Source organism: Vanellus vanellus (assembly GCF_965231255.1).
Source record: "Vanellus vanellus genome assembly, chromosome: 1".
NCBI lineage: Eukaryota > Metazoa > Chordata > Aves > Charadriiformes > Charadriidae > Vanellus > Vanellus vanellus.
The window spans coordinates 56394494-56416066 of record NC_138905.1 but is presented as its reverse complement, the minus strand read 5'-3'; the positions used below and the strand labels follow the sequence as shown (position 1 = coordinate 56416066).

The window sequence follows — 21573 nt, the reverse complement described above, 5'->3', positions numbered from 1 at the left end:
AATTAGGGCAATGCACCAGGAATAACAGTTCAGAATTAAGGGGTTCTAACAACACTGCAGGGAGGGCGCTGGTGACTCAGGCTTTGTTGTCACAGTTGGAGGTTAAGCAGACCCGCTATCCCAGGGAATTATTATAGTCCCTTCCTGCCAAACGTGGCTGGCTTTGTAATTATGTGCAACATCACTCACTTGGCAATGGGCCCTGCATAGATTTTACTCACTGTTTTGTTCCCCCCCTTTCCTTTCACTGCTGTCAGGGAGGGTGATGGCAATTGTTTGTTATTGGCTGTTAGAGCAGAGCAAAGTGTTGGTCTCAACACTGCCTGCCTTGAAATCCAAGTAGCTAAACTGCAGGAGGCAACTTATTCCTTCCTGCTAGGCAGGAAGCTAATAGTTTCCCCACAAATTGTACAGGAAGGCAGGCTGTGTGGTTTTTACTATTTATTCCATTTCTGGTCTAAACACACTCCCCACAAACAAGTATTTAACTTGCTCAAAGCAGCCTTGGTCCATTTCAGTTCATAATTATGTATTTTCAGTCAAACTCCTGCAAAGTTTAGCTCATTCTACATAAATACAGCCCACCCAGTAAAGTATTTCCAATCCCGCACAATAAGCAGCCTGTACCCTTTCACAGTGGTCATCTTCACAGAGCCTAAGCCACTTTTTGGGTAAACCACTGTCATTCCAGTTCTCTTTGACTGACTTCATCCATGGGTTAAGTTCCCATTCTCAGCGGAACACTACCCCCACCTCCCCCACCCTCCCAGCAGCAGCATTTTCCAGGTCCACAGAGTGCCGCACCTCTATTAACTCTACTCTTTTGCTGTTTCTTCTCTGTTTCCTGTCAAAAGAACGGCAGGTTTCTACCCCTCTGAGATTAAGCTCTCAGCCCAAGGGAATGATCCATCTTGACAAGCATTCTCTCTCGCTTTCACTCACTGAAGTCGACTCTCTTCTTAATTCAGGCAAGTAAAGACCTCCCCAGTTTTCCCTCCAGGGCAGGAGACCAAAGCTCCAGCTGAGTTTGTTGCTGCTGCGCTCAAGGCTTTTTTGTGCCTGTAAATTCACTTCTACAGATCAGTGAAGACATTTCTTGAAAGCGACTGTCTCGATCTGGCAGGTTGGAAGCTGAAGGGGAAACAGAGAATGGCAGGTCTAATTTCTCATTCAGCCTCAGAGGAGCAATGAGCACCAGCAGGATCCCATAATCCCCCAAACATCCACCGGAAAGACTTTCTGTGGAGCAGGCTGTGATTGCAGCTAACTGTTTGTCCACCACGACAGGAGGCCCAGGCCTGGTTCACTGATTGATCCCTGTTCACAGAGAGAAGAAAGAGTACAATTATGAACTGCATAGAGAACACAGGAGTATACACATAAATATATAGAATCTCTCCCACCTGAGTTATGGATGAGGTATTCACTTTTTTTTTTCCTATGAGCTTGCCCCAGCACTTGACCAGACTCCTTTAAACCTTGTCAACACTATACCAAACCTTCAACACTTGAAAAATCAAGCACTTGCCCATTCCACCTCTTGACTGTCCCAACGTACTCCAGCTGTGAGAAAACACAGCTTTCACTGGTTTAGATCCATCTGTCTCTTGCATTGTACTCAGGTGGGTCTTATGCCAAAACACTGCATGGGAAAGATTGTTAGCTGCTGTGTAAACCCTGATGTAGTTCTCCCAGCTCTGTGCAACTTGTATGCTCACTCTCACCTGCAGATCCGGCATGCGCAGTCTGCTTTAAATCAGCCTCCCAGTGGGAACTCCACCACCCACCACAATGTGTTCCAATGAAAACACACAGCAAACACAGAGCGACCACGAGAACAATCTCGTTTCTCCCTTTTCCCGCTCCTTTCATTTTGTGACTCTGTTTGCTTCACAGTCAGCTTAAAGCAATCAGTTCCTTGGGAAAGGGTCGCTATTTTAGACACAGAATAAACCACAATGTTCACAAAGCTCTATGAATTGTGCACATAGTTACCACAAGAGTGTAGGGTGCCTCTTTCTTCTGGACTTCTTCTGTGGCATTGGAAGTGGAGGCCTCTGCAGAGCTCGGACCTGTCGGTGATGTATCAACAAATGTTTCATCCACGACTCGGAAGCGGATCTCCTCCCCAATGTCCATGTAAAGGTCATGGGCCCCTTCTTCTGTCTCATATTCCCACACCCACACCTGCTCTGCTTCATCGCTGGCCACACCAAGCGCTAAGGAAGGAAACAATCAGTATTCCGCCTGACAGATCTCTTTCTGACAGTTTTGGGAATAGACTCAATTCAAAGCCTTTTCACAATTATTTCTCAAACTGCAGTGCACTATCCCAGGTCATCATCTGCACAGCCCAGGAACCCTGTCTTCTTTCTGATTTTCCTGCTTCAAGGTGTATGCTGCTGGGCAGACTTGGGGTTACTCTCCCCGCCGCCCCCCCCCCCCCCCCCCCCCCCCCGAAAAAAGACAAAAAAAAAACCCAAATCAAACAAAACCCCTCAAACCCAAGAAGACCTCACCTACCACAAATAAGTACATTAGACACACCATGTATCTAGACATTACATGATGTGGGAAAACCGGCATTTCGTCTTCAGCAGCAGCCAAGACTAGAGGCAGGGATTACAATGCGGTTGTTTGGGCGACACTGCCATTCATTTCTATCAGCGAGCACAATGATCCTGCAAAACCTAATAAGCGTGAGGCCTGTCTAGCTGCGATAACAGTCTGCGGGACTTGCCCAACACAACAGCTTAGCTTCTGCCACTGAGCACCTTCATTGTTGCAGTAGTGAATGCCTTTTGGGCCAGCACTGCACAATCTTTTGAAATGAAGTAGTAAAGTTATCAAAGGTGATCAAAGGATACAACTTAGCTGGCTGCTGCAGGGATTCTGGTGGAATGACAATATCATCAAAGAATCCAAGAGAAACTGTGGAGAAAATAATTTGATTAAGACTGAACGCTTCTTCGAAAATGATGTACCAGAGCAATTCCTAAAATGCATTTCTAGACTCATTCTCCTTCCTCTTTCAGGAAGGACGTCTGAGATCATGCAGGAATTATTCTTTGAGCCACAACGCTCAATTTCAGTTGGCAGCAAAGCAACCACCCAGCTGAAAGTACATACAGCAACAGAGGGCACAGTCTTCATGCCCGCTGGGAAAGGAAAAGGCTGTTTGGAGCAGGGCTGGAGATGAAAGTGTTCCAAGAAATGAGTCAGATGCTACAGAGGTCTGTGACAGCTTACAAATCACAGATATAACATGTTAAATAAAGACCAACATAAAGTTAGAACAGCCCCCATCTCCCTCGTGAGATTTCATGATGTTGAATTTTATCAGAGCATGGACATGCCCAAATTCAGCAACAAATGCACCCAAAATAATCTTATTGTCCTAACTTAACAACTGAGCAGAGGCGCTTGCTTGCATGGAATACTCCTACAAGAAAGGAAAGCAATTCATCAATTATATATTCCATGAACCTGACAGCACTTTGTGCTCACAAAGACATTTCCCTGACAAGTTTTCAGGTACAGCAAACGATCAAGAATTTGGACGGAACTATGGGGAAGGTACATCAGACCAACATGAGCTGATACTACCTCTTTAAAAAAGAAGTTCTGTTAACTGAAGCAAGAAAATGAACTCTGTCTATGCTCCAGATGGTCTTGCCTGTTCTTGGGCATGCACATGAATGACAAAAGGAAAGCGGAGTGCAGACAAAAACATCAAGGGCAGGGGAAGCTGACAGGCTCAAACTACCCACCACCCTCAGATCAGAGCAGTGCTAGAGGCCAGCAACAGTCTTTAACCAGCCTACAGGCACACTATACAACCCAAAATCACAGTATCTCAAAAGACCCAAGAGCTCTGCAGCTCCTGCGTCCCTAATGTTAGAAGTTGTGGTTTACCGTGAACGCCATCCTGACTGCAGCTTTTAATCTGTCCAATCAGAATCTCATCCAGGAAGGGATGGAAGACCACATAGCGGAAATGCACTTAAAAGAAAATAGATCATTAATGTTATGTCCATGATAGTAAACTATATTCCTTCCGCAGGGTGGCAGCCATTAAAACAAAATCCCACATCCTATCTGCCCTCTGAAATACTTAACCCAGCTTCTTTTACAATTTCCTTACAGGCACTGATTAGATAGAAAAATGGGAATAATTTCCCAATTCCTAACTGTTTTGTATGAATTATGACAGCTGTCGATCAGCAACCTCCTGTTCTCTGCTCTTCAAGCTTGCGAGAGTTTAAGTTCACAGAATAAAACTATAAATGGAGAACCTGGAGCAGAACCTGTGTTTTAGTTATGATGTGACCACTCCCGCACAATGCTTCAAGGCCAAGAATATCAGTTGTAATTATACTTTCTCATAATATTTCTGCTCCTTCTATTTTTTTCAGCAATGCTGTATTTTCTTTAAATGAAATATTTTATATAAAATATTATCAAAGTAAATAAGATTCTTTAACATAACTGCATTTTTCATTGAGGCTAAATAAAATGAAGGGCTACAAAGATGATTACGGGATTGGAACATCTCTCTTATGAGGAAAGGCTGAGGGACTTGAATTTTCTTAGTCTGGAGAAAAGAAGACTGAGGGAGGATCTTATCAATACTTTTAAATACTTAAAGGGAGGGTGCCAGGTAGGTGGGAACAGTCTTTTTTCAGTGGTGCCCAGTGATAGGACAAGAAGTAATGGGCACAAACTTGAATATAGGAAGTTCCACCTTAACCTGAGGAGGGACTTCTTTACTTTGAGGGTGGCAGAGCACTGGAACAGGCTGCCCAGAGAGGTGGTGGAGTCTCCCACTCTGGAGACATTCAAAACCCGCCTGGACGCCGTCCTGTGCAACCTGCTGTAGGTGACCCTGCTCTGGTGGGGGGGTTTGACTAGATGATCTCCAGAGGTCCCTTCCAACCCTGACCATTCTGTGATTCTAATGTAATTTATAAGAAAGCTATACTAAGACAATCTTAGCCAAACAATTCTAATGAGCAATTTAACATCACTTTAGCTGTCCATACTCTGTGCTCCTCTTTTACATAAAAATCAGGCAGTACATTAGAGAAAGAGTTATTACCAGACACAGCAGGATATATTAAAGTGCTACCCCAGATTCTGAAAGAATGAGACTTTTTTCTAATCTCAGAGGGAATATATTCTCTTGTTTCAGTTCAAGGAGGAATTCAGAGTTAAGAAGCTGAATGAAGATTAAAGCAAGCAGGAAAGCCTGCCATTCTCCTTCAGTATTAGAGAAGCTTTTATTTGTAGAGAGCGAGTTTTGTTGGAGTTAAAATTTAGACAAGGGGAACCACATACAGTCAGTCCAGTTCCCTTCTAATGGGAAACATTTCATTTGCTCAAGCTACGCTTCCACATTGAAAATGGATGCTAGAAAAAAATGCACCTCTTTCCAGTTTAAAGAAATTTATTTTAACTTTAAAAAATATATGAAATTTGCTTTTACGCATTTACTTCCAAGTTTTACTCAGGTGGATTTGCCAAAAGTCAAAGTAAAGAAATTAGTCATTTCCTGTTAAAAAAAAGGTGACTAGAAACGTATGCTGAACCAGATCTGTCTAAGTCTGAAACAAAAATGTAGCAAAACTTCCAGCTAGGAAAACAGCATCAAATGCTGTGCGAATGTTATATTTAGAAACAAGTTTCAACATTCTAGCTACAGAAAGTAAGCTTCAAAAGGAAAAAAAAAAAAAAAAACACTAGACAAATTCAGAACAATTAATACAACTTATTTTCTATGTGCAGATTTCCAATAATTTTAAATTAAATTAACCCCTTCCTTATCCCATACGTACAGCTCTAATTGTAGGACAGAAATGGACTGCTGGAGGAGGCAGACAGGACTGGCTATTTAAAGCTGTACTTGTACCCAAAAAATGGAAAGGAGAGAGACATTAAATGTTCCATTTGCCCTCCTAACAGGAACAGAGTTAAGGCTATGAACTTCAGTGAATTCCTTTAAATTTTCTTTCCCTAACAATTGAGCTCAGTTTACAGATCCAGATCACTAACTTTCTGCAAAACTATACAACTGAGGAGAAAAATATACCTTTGGTGTGTGATGCACCATCTCCAGGGAATATGTATGAATCTTCCAGCTTTGTGATATCATACAGACAGATGCAAAGGCCAACATTGTATACAACCTGTTCAAAGAAAAAAAATAATTAAAAAGCAATAAATCAAGCAATTAAAAAGCAATAAATCAAGCAAACCACCAGGTTAAATCAAGCAAGCCATCAAAGTTATACACTGTGCACACCTTTTCAAAAGAAGGCAACAGAAGGGTGGCAGGATGGGAGGGAGGCTGTTTTGGTACAGTCCTTCAACAGCCCCAGACCTAACCACACTGCATTGTAGGGGAACTCCTAACTTACTCAAGTGTTATGGGAGAATGTGTTTTCATTGGCACTGGAAAGAGCATCGCAACAAACAGAAACCCTTGGGGTAATTGTCAGTGGTGAGAGAACTTCACCTGCCAAGATAGTAAACAGTTGCCCACAGACATTTGACAAAATGACAGAACAAGAGGGAATGGCTTCAAGCTCCAACAGGGTAGATTTAGACTGAACATTAGGAAAGAATTTTTCACAGAAAGAGTGGTCGGGCACTGGAATAGACTGCCCAGAGAGGTGGTTGAGTCACCATCCCTGGATGTGTTTAAGAGATGTTTAGATGTGGTGTTGGGGGATATGGTGTAGGGGAGAACTTTGTAGAGTAGGGTAGATGGTTGGACTTGATGATCCCAAGGGTCTCTTCCAACCTAGACAATTCTATGATTCTATGACATTATTCACCAGCCCCACAGCTTGTCCAAAGGCTAAACATACTTTTTGCTAGAGTTATACTCTCAGAAGCCTCTAGCCTTGCCTTTATCTTAAATTATATTAGATCTGGGCAGAAACGAGGAGAACTCTTGGTTGCTCTACCACTTCTGAGACACCTTCACAGCCTACAAAATCTAAGGCACCTACTAGTTCTCAGTGGACGAGGGAAGAGTCTTGCTTTTCATACCCTGTCTGTATAATCTGCACAATCACTTCAGGTTAATTTTTTGAGCTCCATTCACAAGCTTAATTTTGAGTTTTGCACCTGCCTCCCACTGAAAGCTGTATGCTAATCACAGTCCCAGAGGCTGCACAGGGAAACTGTGACCTCCTGGCCTACGACATAACACTTTTTTATACCCTGCACCAAAGACCAACTTCTTACTGCCACTCTGTATTTCAAGTACTAAGCACAGACCAAGTCAGCTATTAACATCTGAATTTCTCTACCAGTATTACTGTTCTACAGGTATTTACATTGTCTTTTTAAAACTTCCCCCACTGGATGGATTAGTCTGCATCCGTTTTTCAGGCTGCATTTCAGATTGCTACTCTACACACAAACCAGTAGTTACTCTCACTTCCATGCTTCTCTGCCCTATCTGGCATCCCAGTATCTTCCCATTACAGCATTAGCCATTAGAAAAAAGTCCTCTTTGAGATCATACATGGCTCTTTGTTTACAGTCTCTGACATTTCAGTATCTGAGGGTGGCGTTCACATCTAAACTATTTTGATACCTCACCCACACACCTCGTTAGGAACAAGTAAAAGAAAGACATGTTGAGGGATATTATACGATGCCTACATCAACCTGTGCACGACCCCCAGCTTTACCTTATTGGCTAATTTCTTGTTTAGCTCTTCCACAATGGATTCATTCAGTTTCCTTTCAAACTGCCAGGGAGGAATTCTTACTGTGTCAGTCATCTCTACCAGGACAAACATGGTGGCGGGGAGCGTCTCTGAGGAGAGAGAGAAGACACCAACAGCCTCAGGAACTGGAGCACTGCAGGGGAAACTAAGACCCCCAGTGACTGACGCGGGACGGGCCAGGGGAACCCCCCCAACGTCTTGCAGGGAGCTTAGTAGGGCAGCACCCTGGCTATCCCAAAATAGGGAAGGAGGGGGAAGGGGAGTGGGGGCAGGACGGGGGGACTAAGAGGGGGCTGAAGGCGGCCGCTCAACGGCCGCTGGGGGGGGGGGGGGGCAGGGGAGGGGGTTGAAGGCGGCCACGCAACTGCTGTTGGGGGTGGTCGGCCAAGGAGCCGCCGTGGTAGGGAGCGGGAGGAGCGCACCAACAGCCGCGCCGCCCAGTAGACCAGGAAGAGCGCGGCGGGCAGGCCGGGAGCAAGAAAGCCCGCCCGACCCGACGAGACCGGGGCCGCAGCCGCTCCCTCACCCACCTGCTGCACGCCGAGCCCCACCGCGCGCTCCCCAGCCTTACGACAACTTCCGACACCTCAGCCAATCGCCCTCAGGGGGCGGGCTCAGACACTGATTGACGTGGGACGGATAGCTCACGGGACGTGGGGGCGGAGCCTTGCCCCGCCTCGCGGCGGCCATTTTGTCCCTCCTCAGTGCGGGGGTGGGGGCGTTGCCCGTTAGCTGCCGTTACCTGTGCGGGGCTCGACCCGGTTTCTGGTGGTCCCCGTGAGGGGGGTGGTTTTGGTCAACATAAACGTCGAAAGGCCCTCAGCAACCGGGTGCCCTGCGCAGGGCTGCTCCGTGAATACCTGCTGTTCTCCCCTGCCCGGTGTATTCCTGTGTCGCTGCTGTTGGTTCACCTGAAACAATCCATAATTGCAGTTACTGTCCGTTCCTTTATCGTTTTTAAGCTTCAGTCCTGACAGGACAGCAGGGTTCAGAGTTTACATCTCTCTGAGAGCTGATACTTCAACTGTTTGCCTACCTATATAACAAAACTGTCCTTGCACCTGGAAGGTGTTCTTCACAGCAGTGACTTCTGAATACTTAGGTCAAGGTTATTATCAGGTACAAATCGGCATCACGTAGAGCTGGAATAATTTATTTTGAGTGTTAATTACAAAAAAAAAAAAAAAATCCCTATGGTATGATTTTGCAGGCCTTGGCGCGTTCTGCAGGAAGGTAAGCAGCATGAGGGACAGTGGAAAACAGGGATGTGCTAATGTCTGAAATTTGTTAGGAAAAATGAAGGGAGGTTGTTTGAAGTGTGTTTAAAAAAAGATGTGCCAGGAAAGCCAAATATCTCTGGCTGACAGTCAAAACTGCATTGTCAGCATAATGGCTTTGATGCAAAGGCTAAGTATGTCATCCCTCACACCCCCCAGCAGCGCGTAGTGGGACAGTAATGAGTGTTTTGGATAAGAAACCATTAGATGTTGAGCTGTCTTGGAGCAGGAGGGGGAAAATGAGGTTGCAAATACTGTGGTTAGGCCTCATTAACGAGATACCTGTCTTGGCCAAGGAGTTTCTGATCTCTTCGCAATTACTCCTGTTTCACCAGGATCTGTTGGGTGGTTTTTTCTTTTTTTTTAAATAAACATGGCTGGTCTGCATATGTTCGGCGTGTTTGTATTAAATGGAGTGCCCAGGAACAAGTTTTCCTCTGTCACCTGAGAAGAGCAGCATTTTTCTTGGAGCAGCATCTACCATCTCAGCAAGGAGCACTGCTGCCAATGCAGCAGACACCGGTCTATCAGAACACCTCAACCCAAATCCCCAGGGTTTCTTGCTCTTCTCGTCCTACTTCAGGGAGCCTTACAAAGGCTCTTTTCTCCTGCGCTACAGTTGCAGCTGCGCTAATCTTGGCGCGGCACAGTTTTGCTGGCACACGTGCCACATCCCTTGCTGTTCTGTCCTGGCCTCACGCAGGTCTGGCAGTGTGAGGTTTGACCTTTAGCTGGAGTGCAGGTTTTGCGGGTATCTCTAGCTACTTATTCAGAAGAGAGAAAAGTTCCTGACCCTGTCCCTCTTCTGATGACAGAAATAGCCTTGGTATCACATGAGGAGGTAGAAATTAGACACTGTTGATATTGGCAAGGTGATATCTGTCTGGTGATCATCACTCTGGATGCTTTTGTATATAAGCACTGTAATGTTAAATAGGGGCAGGGGTTGGGGGGAATAGTAGGCTGAATCCCTTGGAGAACATGGGAGATGGAGAGAAGTGGATTTGAACAGTCATATCACACCTCCACTTCTATCCCATCCTTGAGTTAACATTTTTGATGCTTCAAATAGCTATGCCCCATAGAGGGCAGTTGGGTGCCCCATACGAAGCAGAGGCATCTCCTTTCAGCCTGATCCACAGCCCCCAAAAACTAGCTGTGTGAGCAGTGAGACCTGGCTTTGTACTGGCTTCTGTCTTATGTTTGGGTCTTTGGTGTCTCATAAAGTGGAGGCACCAAGCAAACTTGTCTGGGGTGGGACGTACAGAATATCTCTCTCCTGTACCAGCTCTATGACCGCCAACAAGGGCTGAATGCTGCAGGCTGTTCCTAGGTAAGGACAACAGGATCCCTCTTCTTTATGCAGCTACATATTTTGCTGAAACTTACAGGTACTTTAATACTACTCTGGGGAAACTGACTTGAAATGTGTGGAGAGAAAGCTGGCAATCACGCAGTAGGATGAGCTTCATCGCCTTAAGATACCAGACTACAAACGCCACCAGAGCTGAGTCTGACAGGCAATTTTTCAGCCTCCACCAGTAACAGGCTGTGGGACATGATTTCCAGTCTCACCCTCTGCAGGTAACCCTCCATGATCCGAAGGTATGTGCTCAGGCCTTTGTGTACGTAACAGATGTTGCTCTATTACCACCTAGGTTTTCTCCCTCGAGGAATTTTGTCTCCAACATAAAAATATAAATCAAAGTCAAACTTTGCCCTGTAAAACATGGGTAGTGTCTCAACTGAGCTATTGAAAGCGCTCAGAGTTACACTATGTTTAACGTTGCAGCTAAGGTATCTTGATGTTGGAGGTTGTGTGAACAGCCTCATTTTGCCAACTGGTGTCTTTTTGTCCCAGTAGTACCGACACAATGGATATCCACAAATCTGCAGTGCCTATACACACCTTTTCATACATAACCCTAATGTCTCTAGAGTCTCTCTCAGCAGTATTGGGGCTTTTCCAACATTTGGGAGTGTGGTTCTTGGTTGCTGGTTTTTTTGAAGGTTCAGCTGCTGGAATCCAGGGATTGCACAAGGGTCTTCCTGTCAATCAGAGAAAATCCCAGACATTTCTCATCCTCACGATTGTACAGGAAAACTGGAAAATAATATTTGAAGTTACCTGAAGACTCAGAAACTGGGAGGAAAATGAAAGGAAGTCCCAAATTCTTTTGTTTAAGATCTCCTCTGCCCCTCCATCCCCATGGCTGTTGCAGAAAACTGGCTCAGGGATGTAGGAGGGGGTGAGTGGTAATTTGCATCTAGACTGGTTTGGCCCTCCTTTGATTGACTCCAAAGGAATTATGCATCTTCTCACGTACAAAGTCCTCCATGCTCCTGCCTTTGCTTCTGTCTCTGCAGGCATCTCCGGCACTCCCACTCCCACTCTCTGCTTGATCAAAGCTTCCCCTCTTCTCCTTTTATCATTTTTGCATGCTTTAGACTGTCTCCCTCCTCTGCTGCAGCGCATGCCCAGAGCCACCTTCCAGTCAAACATACTTCGAGTTCCCCGTGCCTTTTCTGTCAAAAGCCTTTAGTGACTGCGTGGGAGAGTCAGGTTCTGACACTCATCTCCTCTCTTCTGTTTTTATGGTTTAACATGTGCAGCTGGGCACGTGGCTAACCCTGGTGTACCAAAAATCAGGCAGGGAAGTACAGGTATTTGTGATACTCAACGTACCAATGTTACATGAATGCCTGGGGAAGAAGAGGGCATGCCCATACCACTTGTTCCCAGTGCTCTTCTGACCTCCAGCTGTTTCCAGCTCAAGGCCCTCCTGGGCTGGATGTGTAGAGCTGTCCCCCAGGAGAATATGGGCCATCTCAGGAGAAACTTGGACTGGAGATTGAGAGCTGGCTGGGTTTTTCATCCCGTTCTTTCACAAGGTTATGAAGGGTAGACCGGGGAGATAAGCCTTGTGGTGTCTGTTAGGGGGGTGAATGGGGCTCCTGTTTTGTCACAGAAAACTGCTTTGAAAAGCCACAAGCGGACCATGATGGCCAAATGGCAGAATCAACCAGCACTTGGGGTTTCAGTGCTTGTTGGAGTTCTTGCCTTGGGCTCAGTCTCTTGTGTCCACTGGGCCTTTTTCAGGACCACCGTTCATTGACAGGAGAGACACAACTGCTTGGACATCCGGACCCTCTTCCAAAGCCCCTGGGACAGCCATGGATCAACACCCAGCTACCTGGATGGATGGATACAGACAGGTGGAGCAGTCATGACCCTGTCTCCTGACTGTGCCACGCCTCGTGGCTTCCAACACAATTTGTATGCCACCCTGCAGCCCTGGGGTTCATTGGTGGAACAGGTCTGGTGTGCACCATCACATTCAGCTACTTAGAATGACTCAAGGAAAGAGTCACATTTAAGAAACCAAAAGTACCCCACAACCACTCCATGTCACACGATGCCTGTGACAGCTCCCTGCACCGCTGACACCGCGCCACAGTTGTTTGGGGTTCTCGCAAATTTTATTCCAGGATCACAGGTACCTGCATGGTAAGATGCCAGTGTGGTCCACCCTTCTGCTCCAAAATGAGGTGAATACCACCTACATTCCCCCCAAAGGATGCCCGTCTGGGCTGTTCTTAAAAACCTCCAGTGATGGAGACTCCGGTGCTTCCCCAGGCAATCTACTTGAGTAATTAACTGTCTGTTCTGTTAGAAAGCGTTTCCTAATGTCTAGCATCAATCTTGCTCCTTGCAATTTAAACCCCATTACTCCTCGCCCTATTCCCCAGCGGACACAGCAAACGATTGATTCCTGTCCTCGTTGCATCACCCTGCGCCCCCAAGAGAGAAAGTCTCGGGCCGATTTATGACGTTCCCTTTGCCCGCGGAGATGGCTCTCCTGAGCATGGTCACACTGGCACAGGGGAAAACAGAAAGGAAAGATCTTTTGGGGTCGGGGGGGTTGGCATAGTGCACTGCTGCAAATGAAACCCTTAGAAAGCCACCTGGGTTTGTGACGGCTGGGAGCCCGGAGCCAGGGAGTGGGATGATGGGGTGGATTTGTGGCATGTGTCCCCCCCTCTCTGCTGTGCCCAGGGTGACCGTGGCACCCATGGGGGCTGGGGAGCTGCAGCCGCCCCAGCAGGACTCAGGGTGTCAGAGGAGAGGTTTCACCCGTCAGGGGGGGACTCCTTCTAGTCCAGACCTGGCCTCCTGGCCCCATCTTCTCCTCTGGGGTCTTCTCACTCCCCATCCCGTGGTCCCTGCAGCCCGTGGGGCTGCCCCGTCGCGTCCGGCCGTGCCACTGATGTGCGCCACTTTGTGTAACCGGACCGATGCAGCCCCCTACCAAGGCCCACCCTTGTCCCCTCCAGCCCTCCATACGGACTCGCTCCTTTAAGCCTTAGCTCAGAAATGACCAGGCTGATCCCTCCCACCTGCCCGCTCCCCCTGGCCTGGCCCTGACGTCAGGGGAAGGCGTGCGGATGCGTGCGTGTGTGGTGTGTGTGCGAGGCGCGCATCATACACACATCAGATACCGCGGATCCATCAGCAGCAGGCAGCCGGCAGGCAGGCGGGCAGGCAGGCAGGCAGAGAAAGCCCCTCAAATAACCGGGCTGCAGGCGAGACTGCTGCTCCTCGCAAAGCAGCCGAGGAGCCTTCGGCCCCGCCGAGCACTGATGCTCTGCAGAGCGCAGCTCCAGGGAGCCCGTCGCTGCTGAAGAGGTAAGGGGGGGAACGCACAATGGCTATCCAGCTTTGCCCGGGCTATTGTGAGCTGGAGGTTAAACTTCACGCACAGCCTTTTTTCTCTCTAAGCTGCTTTTTCCTTTCGACGGCGGCGAGGTGCGAGGGTAAAGCACGATTTCCCTCCTCCAGTTTGGTTATTCCCCACCAGCCTGAGGAACAATAACTCCTCTGGGGGGGGTGGTGGTGGTGGCGGCGGCGTTGTTGTTGCGTGTCTGGTTTGGCTGGGGGGCAAATAACCGGGGGCTTTGCCATGGAGGGCTGAGATCAGCTGGGACCCAGCTCTCCAATTGCCAGGTGAGGGGGAGGCGATTTGTGAAAAAAAAATCCATCATATTAAAGCGGGCTGATAACGATGAGGGCTTGAACTGGGGTTTCTTTGGGACTGGCTGCACTAATCATTCCTGCAGATGGCAAGTTAGATCCACAAAGGAGGAGGGAAGGACGCGGACGAGGACATTTGTGCCAGGTCTTGGAACAGACACTATTCTAATTAAAAAAAAAAACAACAACAAACAAACAACAAAAAAACACAACAAAACAACCAAATCCCACAAATTTGATATTTGGGAGTGATGATTATGCATATATGCTTAAAAGGTAAATGAAGCCTCCATGATGGCTTCTCCCTTTGCTTCCCCTTTGCGTCTGGCAGCCTGCTTGCTCTCCCCCCTGGCCTCCCTGAGACCTGGGCAGCCCTGCACTGACTAAGGGAGCTTTTTATAATCGATCCATAAAGGTGACATTCATATTTTAGCGCTAAGCAGGCTGTATCGTAGGCGAGACTATCTCAGCAAAGATCCCTGGAGTTGTGAGCGTGATTGGCTTAGCTGGGGAGGGGACGCTGTCAGTGTGTATTCCCCCAAAACCGCCTGGTTTATTTTTTCCTGTAGTAATTTGTCTCAGCAAAGGGGGTTTTAACACCCAGGGTAGGCATGGAATTTGCTTGGCTTGGTATTTAACTCTTAATGGCACGATCCGTTAACCAAAAAAAAAACGGGAGGGGGGGGGCAGGGAGAGACTTTCATTAGCATCGGACAGAGACAGCATTTATAAAAACCTGCCAGACGCCGAGGCTGTGAGCCTCCTCCAAGGAAGGGAGGATGGAGAAACGTAGCCCAGCGAACGCTGTGGTGGCCCTGCTTGTGGTAACCCTTGCCTGGAGCCATCCCTGTTCCCCAGCTGGTTCCTGCCCTCCACAGCAGCCCCACTGGGAGATGCCAATTTGGGGTCTCTGCTGGCCACCGCGTTGTTGGTGGGTCCCTCGGTGCCTGCGTGTGCCAAAACAGCTGAAAAATGGGATTTTTGTTTTTGCATCGAGCTCTGGTGACACGCTCCTGTGTCTGGGAGGGAGTATCTCTTCTCTGTTTCAGCCTGTGTCTAGACAGGCTGGGTCTGGGGGGGCATCAGCCTCCCCGAGGATGGCGGTGGGCCGGAACAACACTTTCCCTGCTCCCTGGGGTGAGGAGATGGCTGCTGGCAGCCAGCTGCGGAGATGGGGGTGTCTTTTTGACATACTGAGACCTTTTTGCTACTGGGGTGGAAGGAGCTGGGAGGTAAACCTGACTCCTAAACTGGAGCCACTGCCACTCACAAGGGATGGAGAAAACGTGATGGCGAGCAGCAGGGAAGAGCCCGCGCGGGAGCTTGCTGATAAAGGCAGCAGAGGGAAAATAACCTCCAGCTCCTCGGCTGGGGTGGGGGGAGCGGCAGCACTCGAGAGACCCAAGCATTGTGGCAGACAACATCCGAGCCCCGGGGATTTGCAAAGGGATGTGGCAGTGTGAAAGGAAATAGCCCATAAAGGAGACAGTGAGCCAGCCGAAGGGTCACGTCCTGCAGTCGGAGCGTGACAGCTGCTGGCAGAGCGGCCGCCCGTCCATCCATCCATCCACCCATCCATCCTGGGGAGCCTAGGGGTCCTGATGGATGGGAAGGAGCACAAAGAAACACCACGCGGGAGGGCCGTCTCGCCGAGGGCGATTAAGCCAATTAAATATGTATTCCCCCGCATGGCCGAGGGACGCGTAGAGGGGTTTTTCTTCGCTGCCGCTAATGAACGGGGAGTGGCAGACAGAGGCTGGTGCCTCTTCAAAAGACTCCTTCCCCCCTTTGGGGGACCTTGAAAGAATGTTTAGTTAAACAAGGTCAGCGTCAGCACCCAAGTCAATGTGTTTGGCTTTAAAGAGAGGGAGAGAGACAGTGATTTTATTTGATAAACCGCAGACCTTTCAGTGGCTGGTGATGAATGGGGTACTTGGATCTCGAGATAAAAGCTGATGTGTCTACTGCCTGTCTGCCTTAATTGGCCTGGGTTTTCATGCATTCGCCTGCGAGTGCTGCCGATTGTCAGCTCGGCTCGGAAGCCTGCCCTCCGAAAAATATAAAAGTAAATCCGTCTGCCGCTGCCGAAGGAAACCCTGTCACCAGAGGGCTCTGGGGTTTCGATCTGAGATGGTTTCTTTGGGGAAGGGGAGAGATGGACAGGGCGGGGGGTGTTTTTTATGAAGAGCATCCTTCCAGGGAGCGCTGGGCTTGGTGCTGCTTATGCGTGTCCTTGCCTCAGAGGACTGTCACCCCAGGGGATCTTCAGAGCAAAACCACCGAGGGGAGATGGGGAGAAGCATTGTGGAAGTCCTGCAGTGGTTGTGGGAGGAGGGGGAGGTTATGCTGGAGAGGCTTCCCATGCCCCCCGGCACAGCCGGGCTGCTGCAGCCTCTGCTCCCCTCCTCAAGTAACCCGGATTTCATCCCTGCACCGTATACGTGCATAGGGTGGACATGGTGTCATGGGTGACGTCTGCGAGGCCAGGAGGGACCTGGGGTGGGGAGAGATGCTGTCAGCCTTGGGGGGGGTTAGGCTAACCACTGATGATGGAGGAGAGGGGGGAAAAATCTTCCTGTCCTCCCAGATGCTGCCTCCTTGTTGCCTGCTGGAGCTGCATTATGGAGAAAGGTCGTTTCAGGGCTGAGGAGAGGATGGTGGGGTGGAGCAGAGAGAGGGAAGGAGAAGGACAGGAGGATGGGAGAAGCTTTCCCTGGTCTCTGGCTGGGCTGGGAGGGGAGAAGACACTGGCGAGGACACGCTTGCCTCTCCCCTCCTCTCAGCCCGCTTTTGCCATGAGTTTAATTTCCTCGGTCCCTTTGTTTGCTGCAGGGATTTAAATGAGGTGGGAGACAGGATACTGCCCCGGAGCCTCCCATGGTGCCAGAGCTCCCACTCAGCCTCAGTTTCACCGGCACTGGCAATGCCGAGCATTCAGCCACCAGGCCCCAAGGCTGACCCATAAATTTGGGGTGCTCAAGCCAGGCAGTGGAGCAGGGCAGAGTGCTGCTGGCTGTGGGAGCCAGCCTTGGCACGGCCATGCGATGGATGGGGGTCTCTGCTCCGGCCCCAGCTCCTGGCAGGAGTTAGGTGGGATGCCTCGGTTAGCAAAGGCTGCAGAGGGATGTGTCCGTGGGGGTCTGCACACCCCTGAGGATGAGGGTCCCACATCCTCGCTGTGCCCTGTCCCCGTGCTCATCCTGCTGAGCTGCCACCCCATGCCAGGGCTCTCCCCCATATCCCTGTGGGCCAGCAGCAGCCCCCCAAAGTGCCCAGGGGTGGTTGTGCCCGGCTTGTTCTCCCACATGGGGCAAGCTTAGCTCCTGGGGGCAAATGGCAGACCTGGGAGGGCACCCTCCGCTGCTGCCCTTGGGCCTTGGGAGCGGGCTGGCTGCCTCCTCACCCCCAGCAATGCCCAGCATGCTCCCGCTCCCCACCACTGCTTGTCCCCCGAAGCAGGAGGCCTTCCAGGGCACCCCGGCCTGGGCTGGTCCCACAGGTGAAGCTGAGGCAAACCCACTCTCTGTTGCCACTTCATCTGCCCACGCCATTTTGTCCCTGCAAGGCTCCCTCTCTTGCACGCCCCTTCCCCTTTGCCTCTTATTTTTATTTTGCCTCTGGGAAACTTCCATTTTGGACTCGCCGGAGGAAGCTCTTTCTCCTGGTGCCAACCGACCCCCTCAGCATACTAATAGTTTGCTCCAAGCAACGTTATTCAGGTTAAATACCCTCCATTGTCCCTAATCTGGTGGGGGAACTGAAAAGCCTTGTCAGCGAAAGTGCGCGTGAAGTGGCGGTGAAGCCATTTTCATAGTGGCGGCTCCATGATGTGGCAGAGAACTGAGGGCCGCCTCCCCCAAGTCATCCCGCTGGTCCAGCCCTGACACCTCCTGGGAAGGTGCTGGATCCTGCAGTGATGCTTGGAGACTACATCGCTTTTTGCTGCCCAAAAGCTCCCAGGCTGCTCACCAGCACAGGCAGAGCAGTCAGACGAGGGGCACAGATGGGAGCAGAGAAGCAGCTTGGTGGCTGCCCTGGCTTTTGGGTGTCTTGCTTGGGTGCTTCCTGAGCCTCTCTGGGCATCTTGGGCATGGGGGGAGGAGGTGGTGAGCCCAGGCATAGGGGAAGGAGATGCAGAGCCTGGGAATGGGGGCAGGAGATGCAGCCCCAGAGTGGAGTGGGCTGTGGAGCAGAAGGCAGACGCATGCACTCTGCTTGCTTCACGGCAGAGAGGAGCCACTGAAGCGCATGAAGGGTTTGGTGCAGGGGTGGATGGGAGAGACCTTTTGGACGGGTTTGCCACTGCAGCTGGAAGTTGTCTCGGAGGGCAGGAGGCTGTGGGGTGGGATTACAGTGTGGCCTCTGCCGCCTGGACCTCGGGGTGAAGCTTTGCAGGGCTGAGAGGGGGCAGCTCTTAGGAAACAGCTAAGGTGGGGATGGGCACCAAGGTGGGACTGGCAGTGGTCAGGGCTTGGTGATAGGCAGGCCCCCTGGCAGGGGAAGCAAGCAGAGGTGGGTGAGGGGAACAGGAGTTGCCTGGTCTCTCCCCGAAACTTCAGCTGCTCTAGAAACCTTTTCCCATGTCCTTGGTGCCTGCTAATTTGGGAGCGGAGGTGACCCCCTTTTGCACATCCCCCCAGGGCCTCTGCTTCTCAAGGGGCCACGGATGAGTCAGAAACCAAATTAAATATTCTCTGGGTTTCCCGGTGCGTGCAGGTGTCATCCCAAAAGATGTTGCATGCCCCAGCGGGGCAAGAAGGGCTGGAGGGGGTGGCAGGGAAGGGGACGGTAACTCCAAGGGTTGTCAGGCTTCTCAGCTCTGGGTGATGGGAAAACCCTCAAGCCTGAAGGGTGATGGAAGTGGATGAGTCCCCACCCAGCGCCCCCAGAGAGTGGTGCCCCCAAGCAGCTTCTGGCAAGGGGCACTCTGAAACAGAGGCACGTGGCATCAGATGCAGCAACTGATGGGAAGAGAAATTGGCAAAGTCTCTGAGCGAGCGGCCACGGTGCTGATCACGCACCAGAGCATTTCGCTGTGAGGCCTAAAAATGCACAACTCCCCACCCCTCCACCCCCCCAGTTTCATGCTGGAGGTGGTTTGGTGAGGACAGCTGTGCCCACACTTAGTCTGGCTCCTGCTCTTTGGCAGGCGACCTGGCTATCCTCCTGCAGCCAAAGGTTGTGGGTTTCTGCCCCTTGGGGCTTTAACTCCTTGCAATCCGCATGATGCCAGCCAAAAACTGGATCCCAATGACCGCAGTGGCAGGAGGTTGTGCTTGTGCCATGGCTCGTTTGAGGTGCCAGAGGTGTGTGTGTACTGCCCGTGGCCCCAAAATAGCTTCCCGGTGTCCCTTCCTCATAGGGATGTGCCCAGGCGGGCAGCGAGTTGCTGGCTGGGGCTAGGGTTGGGTCCTAAATCCCATAGCACTGAGGCAACCTCCAGTGGTGGGAAGACCTCAGACCCCTGGCCTTGACCTACCTGTTGTCTCAGGCTTTTTCCGTCACGCTTTTAGCAGAAAACCCGAGCTGGGGGAGATCTCAGAGGCCAGGGCTGGGGGACCAGGCATGATGGCGCAGTGTGGGCATCCTTGCCAAAATGGTCTCTGCCTGTGGCAGCCCGTGTTCAGCTCCTCCTTCTCCCAGGGCACCTGCCAATTTAGCGACTTCATCTCTAATATGTGGGATTATACTGGAAAATGAAAGATGCAGCAGCAAACCAGGCTCTTTCCTTCCCTCGGGATTGATTTGCTGCAACTTTCTGGACAGGCTTCCCAGTGCCAAGGGTTGGTGCCCAGTACTGAATGCCAGTGGCACGCTGCCTGCCCGCACAGAAATGGGGCTGGGAGCAGAGTGGGCAATCCCTGACAGCAAACTGCCCGTGGGGGGACCTGTAACCAACCTTCCCCGCTTTGCTCCCCAGGTCTCAGGCAGCAGACCCACGTGCCCGGGTGCCGTTTCTCCTGCCGCCCGCCCGCCTGTCCCCAAAACGGAGGAACCCACCGGTCCCACCATGTCATCGGACCCCAGCGCCCCACCGGCGGTGCCGCCTCTGCACTCCCCCAAGTCACCGGTGTGGCCCACCTTCCCCTTCCAGCGGGAGGGCAGCCGCATCTGGGAGCGGGGCAACCTCCTGCTGCGGGACCTGCCCAGCCCTCTCCCCACCAAGAGGACCAGGACCTACTCGGCGTAAGTACTCGGCATGCAGTGAGCGGAGTTGGCACTGTCCAGCTGAGCCAAGAAGGGACTGTGGTCACCAGCAGTGCCTGCAAAACCCTTTACGCCTGGTGCATGTCGCCATCGCAGCGCCCGACATCACCGCACCCACTCTGGGTGGGTGCCATGTACTCTCCCAGAGAACGCCATGTTTTCATAGCAAATCTCTCCCCGTGCTGCCCCCTGGGTGAGTGCCACTGTTGAAACATCTCTGTCCCTTTTCCTCCTGCAGGACAGCACGTGCCTCCGCTGGCCCCATCTTCAAGGGCGTCTGCAAGCAGTTCTCTCGCTCCCAGGGTCATGGGTTTATCACCCCCGAGAACGGCACAGAGGACATTTTCGTCCACGTGTCTGAGTAAGTCAGGGGGTTGCACAGTGCTGGGACACCCCTGGGGAGTGCTGCCATCACCATGGGGCTGGAGACCCATGGGCTGGGGTGGTGTGGGGTTGGGGCTCTGTCTGTCCTCTACCCCAGCCTTGCTGGTGGGTTTTCTTTCCCAAGGCGCAGCTGGTGGTTCGGGTGTCTTCCTTGGTGCTGGGTGGTCCAGGGTAGGGGTCTGGCCCTTGGCCCCAGCCCCACCACCTCTCCTCTCCTCTCCTGCAGTATCGAGGGGGAGTACGTCCCAGTGGAGGGGGATGAGGTGACATACAAGGTCTGCCCCATCCCTCCCAAGAATCAGAAGTTCCAGGCGGTGGAGGTGGTCCTCACCAACCTGGCGCCCCACACGAAGCACGAGACGTGGTCCGGCCAGATCATCGGCTCCTAGGCGCCAAGGGAGGGACGCCAGCCGCTCAGCCCCACACAGCAAGCCTGCTCGGCCGTTTGCGGGGGACGCGGGGGGAGCTGAGGCGGCAACGGGCCCGGGGCTGCCCCCAAACACACAGGCGTTTGCGTTCGGTGTCTTTTATAAGGTTACAGTTTCCTTTCTCTGTGTTTGTAAGTGTCTGTTGAGGGGGACGGGGGAAGCAGAGCCCTCCCCTGCCACCCCCCAGCTCTGGGGGCAGCCCCAAGCCCTGTGTCCCCTTCCTTGCCCCCAGGGCCATGGGGCGCAGGGGAACCAGTCCTACCCCCTGACTCTTCAGCTGTCCTGGGCTGCAGCAGGTGCTGAGAGCGGAAGAGGGTTGCGGGGGTTTTGGCTTGTCCTCCTGAACCCCACTCTGCCAAGATGGGCACCCTACTTGGTCCTGCTGCCTGCAGCACGGCAGCAGCGGGGCATGCTGTGGGGCTTGGGGGAAATGGGGCAATGTGGGGTGGTTGTATCACTGTGCGGGGACCGGGTGGCTGAGACCCATCCCCATCGCTGGCAGC

At 51.2% G+C, this 21573-nt stretch overlaps 2 protein-coding genes across 2 annotated transcripts; one reads left to right on the top strand and one right to left on the bottom strand.

Annotated features, from left to right (window-relative positions):
* Positions 1-188: 188 nt before the first annotated feature.
* POLR3H (RNA polymerase III subunit H) lies at positions 189-8325 on the bottom strand. Its single transcript, XM_082484514.1, has 7 exons — positions 8273-8325; positions 7704-7831; positions 6089-6185; positions 3916-4002; positions 2868-2931; positions 1996-2203; positions 189-1317 (listed from the first exon to the last, which is right to left on the bottom strand). The coding sequence occupies exons 2-7, from the start codon at positions 7812-7814 to the stop codon at positions 1264-1266; spliced, it is 621 nt and encodes a 206-aa protein (XP_082340640.1). The 5' UTR covers positions 7815-7831; positions 8273-8325; the 3' UTR covers positions 189-1263.
* An 11736-nt stretch (positions 8326-20061) lies between these two features.
* On the top strand, positions 20062-21031 carry CSDC2 (cold shock domain containing C2; the record flags this gene model as incomplete). The annotated part of the gene is made up of 3 exons (XM_082489342.1): positions 20062-20237; positions 20497-20619; positions 20869-21031. The coding sequence occupies 3 exons, from the start codon at positions 20062-20064 to the stop codon at positions 21029-21031; spliced, it is 462 nt and encodes a 153-aa protein (XP_082345468.1).
* Between the last annotated feature and the right edge of the window lie 542 nt (positions 21032-21573).